This window comes from Volvox carteri (genome assembly GCF_000143455.1).
Source record: "Volvox carteri f. nagariensis unplaced genomic scaffold VOLCAscaffold_21, whole genome shotgun sequence".
NCBI lineage: Eukaryota > Viridiplantae > Chlorophyta > Chlorophyceae > Chlamydomonadales > Volvocaceae > Volvox > Volvox carteri.
The window spans coordinates 139,180-146,524 of record NW_003307564.1 but is presented as its reverse complement, the minus strand read 5'-3'; the positions used below and the strand labels follow the sequence as shown (position 1 = coordinate 146,524).

The 7,345-nt window shown below is 52.6% G+C and overlaps 1 protein-coding gene across 1 annotated transcript in view; it reads left to right on the top strand.

The window, feature by feature from the left end:
- Positions 1-1,235: 1,235 nt before the first annotated feature.
- Positions 1,236-7,345, top strand: part of VOLCADRAFT_104912 (uncharacterized protein) — a gene marked incomplete at its 5' end in the record, with an annotated part of 16,056 nt that continues 9,946 nt past the window's right edge. The window contains 7 exons of the mRNA XM_002950980.1: positions 1,236-1,341; positions 2,261-2,426; positions 3,011-3,188; positions 3,345-3,460; positions 3,718-3,798; positions 4,558-4,750; positions 6,461-7,339. Coding sequence (XP_002951026.1) covers positions 1,236-1,341; positions 2,261-2,426; positions 3,011-3,188; positions 3,345-3,460; positions 3,718-3,798; positions 4,558-4,750; positions 6,461-7,339 — 1,719 coding nt within the window. The remainder of the gene's footprint in view (positions 1,342-2,260; positions 2,427-3,010; positions 3,189-3,344; positions 3,461-3,717; positions 3,799-4,557; positions 4,751-6,460; positions 7,340-7,345) is intronic.

The window sequence follows — 7,345 nt, the reverse complement described above, 5'->3', positions numbered from 1 at the left end:
CCTATCCGGGCGCATTCGGAGAAGCCTTGGCTAAGGATAAGTCCGCGGGTCTACTCCCTTCTCCTGTGGTGGAATCTAGCATCGGATTATGGACAAAATTAAAATCTCCAGCCCAAAGCAAATGATCATCCTGTCCTATCCTATTTACCACATCGCCAAGAGAATGCACACACGCCTTCCTCTGATCTATCGAGTAACTAGATGTCATGAGGTACAAATTAATCAAATGAATACGGTGACCACACCACGTGAACGAAACCGACGCGCTACGGCCTTGGGGAATGTTAGCCGGAAGTAGTCGTGCCGGTGTTTGTATTATTTTAAAGTCGCGATAAAGATCTTTGCGCACTAGCACTAACACTCCAGCCGTCCGGGCATTGGTCGTGGGGGATTGTGCTATTATATCCCATCCCGGTATCCCTATTTTCTGAGCCGCGAATTGCAATTCTCTAGTGAGAATTGTCAGGTCTCCATCTCCCATATGATGTGTCTCCTGTAAACAAATGACATCTAACCTATGTTGGGCCCATACTCTAGCCGCAGCATGGATACGAGTAAATGCCGAATGCGTGAATAAACCTGCTACATTATGGGACGCTATGCGAAGGGGTCTATTATTAGGCCTCCTGCATCTTGTCCGTCGCCCCATTTACCTAGGGGGTATTTCCGTATCCCCATTTCCGCGGACTACTACTATATTTCTCACTTCCTCCTCCTCGCCGACTTGCATGAGGTCACCCGGGTCGTCATGTGGAAGAACATGCAGGGGCAGGAAAATTTCCGTGTGGGCGACATGCAGGGGCAGGAAAATTTCCTTCTCGCAGCCTGTTCCCCAACCCCGCATAGAAGACATGCTCACTCACCGTGTAGGTGCCTGCAGTACGGTACAGTTGTAATCGTACGTACGTATGGATGCGTTCGTTCGTTCGTTTGTTTATCCACCACAGCAGTACGCACGCACGCACGTTTGTAAAAACTATATATACCTACAGAGTCTGTAGGTCACGCCCTGATATGTACATATGGACCGTCCCTATTGGGAGACAATTAAAAGGCGATAACGATATCTCCAGACGTCATGGTAGGTTAGTTTTGCTAGCCTGTTCCGATATGTAAGCGCCGCCGGGTGTAAGCGCATGCCTTACCTGGAGGATTTAAATGTGTGCAAACGTTGGGGGGCGTTCCCACTTCCTTTTCCGTTCCTTTCTGGGCGCCGTTTTTGCATCTACGTACGGATGTACGACAGTAAGGCCCAGCGTCCGTTCGTGGGGCACCACATGGCGGCAGCGACGTACGGCAACAAGCTCTACCTCATTGGCGGATTTTGGGGTGGAACTACGGGTGAGATGCATGAGGAGGTGCATGTGTGCATGAGAGAAAACTAGCCACACTTGTAGCCCCGAATGTTCTATCGTCGGTTCGCTCGCTATGGTTAGTTAAAGCTGATTATTATTACCAACGAGCCAGCAGCAGCAGGCACCAGCTATCTACTGCTCTGCTTATAAGTTGTTGTAGATTTTTAGTTGTTAAATTGATGAAGAACCTATCTAAATATTATAAGGGGTTCTATACAATTAGAATATTCTAGAAAAGCGATAATTCGAATTCTGGAATGTAGTAGGGTATTTTTATAAATAACCTGACAGAGATTTATTACTTGAAGATCCGCCACGCCCTACATCATTTCTTTCGCATACGCATGTGCCTCCTCTGCTTGGGTGTTACATATCGCAACTCTATCGTTCCCTTTGGTCGTTAGTATACTTCATCACTTGTTTCGTTGGAAGTGCGAGGTAGGATGGTGCTTGTAGGCGATTTGGCAGCCCTTGAGCCCTCGGCTCGTACTAGAGTGGTTTGCAGGTACGGGGAACGCACCCACGACCATGTAACAACAACAACAAAAACGTATGTACAAAATAATCCTACATCCATGTTTTGTAGACTACTTAGCTTCGCAAGTTTGTTTTAGGCAGGGGATGCTGTAGGGAGTTGTAGCTGCGATTCAAGCGCGAAGCCTAATAATATTCGAGGTGGATTCATATCCCCTGTTCGCATCAGCCATACGTCCACGCGCGTGCGCGCGCTGAGCGTCGTACGCCCTAGTGCAGTAGCTGCTGGCCGCGCTCAAGACGCATATGCTTGCGGAGCGCCTTAGCGCGTATGTAATTGTAGACGTCATGTGTGCCGTACCACGTGCTACAGCTACTTCCCCGTTTGCAATAACTATCCGAGAAGTGTGCACCCGTGTGCTTATCCGCAGAGAACATGCAGATCTATGACCCCATCACCGACAACTGGACCGTGGGCCCCACGCCGCCCTTCAAGGCGGCGGCGGCTGCCGCCACTGCTGTGGGAAGCACCATCTACTACTGCGGCGGTGTCGACAACGGCAATGACAAGGATGGCCCACCCATTGCCGCATGCGGGTGAGTGAGTGGGTTGGCTTCTTCTGGATGCAGGGCTGCTCTCGTACCTTAGGGGATCGTCGGTCTGCCGTACATATCAAGACAAGGAATGGGGGAGGGTATTTATCTGTAATAGCTATGGTCACAGCGTGCCTTAGCGCTTAGTTATAGACGATGTGTATGCCGTACTATACGGCAGTTACTACAAGGTCACACCACCGGCAGGACACCTAACTGCTGCTCCCAGCCATGTTGTTTTGTTAATAATGCGTTATTGATCGGGGCGCCCAGATTAGCGCATTTTCATACAAGGTTTTTGGGTAACGTCCATGCCTGGACTTCCGACTAGAGAGATGGTGCGAATAAAAAGGTACAGTAGGTACACACTGGAGTGCGTGCGCGAAATACCGGCATTTGGCTTGCTCGTTCATTCATTCACGCTGGCAACCCGTTAATGTGTGACTTTAACCTGACCTGTATGTATGTATGTATGTATGATATAACTTGATGCGTGCAAGCAAGCCACGCCTGCTGTTTTATGTGAATCGCTCGTCCGCCCGACTGCCTCTGCGTGCTGCTGGCCCCACCTGCCCATCCACACGCAGTAAGTTCCAGGTACCGCTTAACAAATGGTCTTCCGTGGCCCCCATGCAACATGCCGTACACCACGCCTCCATGGCCACAGACGGCAAGCGCGTGTACTCCTTTGCTGGTCGCAACAGTACGGCGGGTAACGGTCGCAACCCACTTAACGTCACGCAGATCTACACTCCAAAAACTGATGTGAGTGCACATGGATAGGTGCGTTTGATTTCGCCGATATTTAGAAACGCAGCACGTTACCTTATTAGGACACATCGAAGGCTTTCCGTCTGTCGATCTATCTTCTGGCTTGATAGGGCCCTGCTTTTGTCCTGATGACCGCTGCTGCACTAACAGACCTGGACATCCAGCACACAACTTGGCGGTCCTGCTGCCACACCAGTCGGCCGGGGGGGAGCGGGTACCGCTGTCTACCTGAACAAATGCTTCTACATTGTCGGCGGAGAGGTCAAGTAAGCCGGCTCGGATTGTGACATCTCGGCCCCGGATACACGGTTGTATTATGTAGGTATGTAGGTATGTACGTCAAGCATAAGCCACGTTGCAAGCAAGAACATCGCAAGGCTCGAGGGAAGGGTAAAGGCACCAGCAAACCATTGGAGGAGTTTCAGGTGCTTACACCTGCTGCCCGGTCATGGGCTCATGCGTGCACATTAAAACGTCCATATGATCTACCACCCCGCCCCACTGGTGATGTTACCATCCGCAGGTGCGGCCAGACCTGGATGGGAAACTGCCCCAATCCATTGGTTGCTCTCACGCCCCTAGGAGTGCTAGACCGAATCGACAGGTGGGCAAACACGGAGAGGTCAAGTAATAAGGTGGCAAAGAATTTCTCGCTCATTATTACAGATACAGATATACATACAGATCCCGCGTGTCCCCCCGCATGAGATACCTGCCATGGTTAATGGCCTGGTCGGTGTGGTAGCTCTAGATAGTACGGCACACATATCGCCTTTAAGAAATATGTGCGTGAAGGCGCTCTGCCAGCATCTTAGGAGGCGTTTTGAAGCTGCCAGCAACTACAGCACCAGCTGGTGGTGGTGACTACAGCTGCAGCTGGTGGTGGCTACCGTGTGCGTGTATGTGTGTACGTGTGCATGCGACACAGCAGCAGCAGCAGCAGCAATACGCCTGCCACTATGTAAATAAATTAATTTCGTGGTCAAATCATGGCCATGAAACGATTACTCTATAGGAGATGATTTGTCTATGTGATGACAGCTTGAATTCCGCTGTACATAAAACAAAGCCTTTCAATACAGCTTAAGAGCTGGTTCCGGTGGCATAACAACCTGCGTACCGTGCACATCTCTATTCTTTACATGCATACCTATCCCTACTGAGGACTCAACAAACACAGTGAGGTGCCGCTTGTCGTATTTACGCACGGAGCCACTGATTTCGGAATATTCCACGGTGACATTCAATACCTACCGCTCCATTCCCGGGCCCGCGGCAATCTAAGCCGTACTATTCGCCTGATGTGTGAGCCCCTGCTTGCCGCTACTGCCATTTTTTCGCACTTACCATTTATCACATTCAGGTACAATCCGACCAAGAACAGCTGGGACAAGGGGCTGCCGGGTATGTCGGTACCCCGCCAAGGGGCCTTTCCTGTGGTTGGTCCTGCACCCAACAATAGCCTGCCAATGGCCAACGCGGATGAAGTGATTTACGTTTGTGGCGGAGGAAATAAGCAGGGCTTCACCGTGGGCACAGACTGCGCCTACATGAAAGTGCAGTGAAGGAACTGTGCCTGTCTAGGACACTAGCTAGACTTCCGAGGTCTAGCTAATCCTTGCTTGTTGTAAAGGTTTGCCTTCAAGCACGTTCGCTTGCCTTTATGTATTTAAGCAGACCCTGGATATATAAAGATGCTTTTAGGTATGGGTATTTTAGGGACTTCCGACGTTTATTCTGCAGAATGCAGCTGTGCGTGGTTTAAGAAAACCGGGAGCTGGAAGCCTAAACCTACACAACGTACCAAAATGGATTTTAGGGAATAGTATATGTTTCAAAAATTTTACAAATCTTGGTATGCCCTCTTGAATTAACGTACGGCATGCATTGGGTAATTGCTGTCATTGATAAATATGTTTAGTAAAATTGAATGTTGACACGTTGTAAATGACAGTAATTCTTATGTGATTATCTAGGAAGGAGCTGTTTCCGGGCGGGACCTCGGCGCGGGCAAACTTTTGAGGATGCTTCAGCGCGACATACAATTCCTTATTGTCAGTGATATTGGTTAACAGATGAAGCTTGAACGTATCCACTAATAGCAAGATTGTCGTTCGTCGATATGACCATATCTATCGTACGCCGATAGCCCAGTCGGCGTACGACATGCATACTCATGTACGCCTACACTGCCACCCCCCGGCGCATCATCGTGCCCTAATCCGTTTTCGTTTGTGTGTCTCCGACTTCGCGGTTAACAGTGAGCGCAACAGGGCTAGGGAGCATCGCGTGTGTGCTGTGTGTTGTAGCAATGGAGCTATTGAGGATGAGAAACATTTTTTGGTAGAATGTCCGGCGATTGTGTCTGCACGTCAGAAGCTATGCATGTTGATTAAGTGCTCGTCCTGTAGTGCAGTACGGCAAGTGCGGCGCGGGAAGGCGCAGACCAGAATGGGCCAGAGGACAGGGACTGATACGGTAGTTCGTTACAAAGTTTAGCTGGGAACAAAGCGCTGAATCCAGACAACGCAAGTTCGCCAGTCAACCATGCAAGCAAGCGCAAGTCAGAACGTCGTCTGTTGGGGAGTTTGAATTGTTTAAATAGGGATTTACTTTGTATTCGTGACCCAGCTCAATAGGAAAGTAGATAAGGCGATCCGACGTTGCTGGCATATCGGTCGCCAGTAACAGCGAAGTGATGGCAGAGCGCGAGGAATCGCGCGGCGGAGTCCAAGAAGGCTTGGAGGACATCATTCAACAGCGAGACGAAGGAGGACGTCAGAATGGCGGACCAACTAGTTACCCGGAGGGGGCCGATGCGGTTCATCCGAAGGAGGTCTCGCGAAGGGCCGAGCTACCGTGTGGAGCTGCATTCTATCCGGAAGGCCAGCCCAGGGGGCATGCTTTCGCGCAGCGAAGCGCCCAGGCTGAGGCGCACTTAGGACGTTAGGTTTAGTTGCAAGCATCCGGAAGGCCAGCCCAGCGGGTATGCTGTCGCGCAGCGAAGCACCCAGGCTGATTTGCATTGGGCCGGCAGGTTTTGGTCGCATGCATCCGGAAGGCCAGCCCCAGCGGGTATGCTGTCGCGCGGCGAAGCACCCAGGCTGAGTTGCATTGGGCCGGTAGGTTTGGTCGCATGCATCCGGAAGGCCAGCCCCAGCGGGTTTGCTGTCGCGCGGCGAAGCACCCAGGCTGAAGTTGCCTAGGCCCGTAGCTTTTGTCGCAAGCACCCGGCAGGCCCGCCACAGGGGCATGCTCCCGCGCAGGGTTGGATTACCTTGAACCCGCCTGCATGGATCCGCTTCTGGAAGGCCAGCACTAAGGGTGGTTGCCCTCGCTTAGCGAATACCCAGGTTGGGTTGCCTGAGGCCGTTAGCCTTGACCCAGAGAATGCCTTCACGACGCAATGGAACCGCGTACAGGAAAGGGACAAAGAAGGCTCAGAGGAGGGACAGGAAGAGTCGTCAGACAGCGACGACGCCCGCAAAGCGGCTTCATCGGCGAAGGCGAATAGGCGAAGCAAGGGTAAGCGGCTCCGTACGCGAGGACTTGGAGTCGTGGCCCCATCCCCAAAGCGCGTGGCGGTGACGCGGCTACCGTTGCACGGACCGGTACGAGTGAGGCCGCCGTCGGAGGCGCGGACTGAATTTGCCGGGGAAGAAGTACCACGGGACTCAAGACAGGGCCAGGGAGACCCGGAGCGTGAAGAGAGGCGGATCGCGGCGCGGTATATCAGGCGGTACGGCATGGAAGGCTGGAAGCAACTGCTGCGCGAAGAACTCCAGGAAGAGGGAGAGGGGGAGCAGCAGCAGTTGGACGAGGGGCCGAACGTGGGGCCTCGAGGAAAGCAGCCCAGCAACGCGGGGGCAGGAACAATGCCCCAGGTGGCCGCTGCTGGTCCGGAGGGGCAGCTCGCAGTTTACAGCGTCGTCACAGAAAAGGACGTCCAGGAGGCTCACCGCCGCCGTAAGGAGGCACTTAGGGCCGCTCGGAAGGCGCTGAATCTCGGGGAGTCTGACCGCGTCCCCAACACCCAGCTGTGGGCGACCGTCATGACCCAGGCTGGGGCAATGACGGAAGGCCCATGCGGGCTGCGGGTGGTGAAATCCNGCGGTATCGGCGATGCTGGAGCAGGCGAAGAGGCGGTGAGA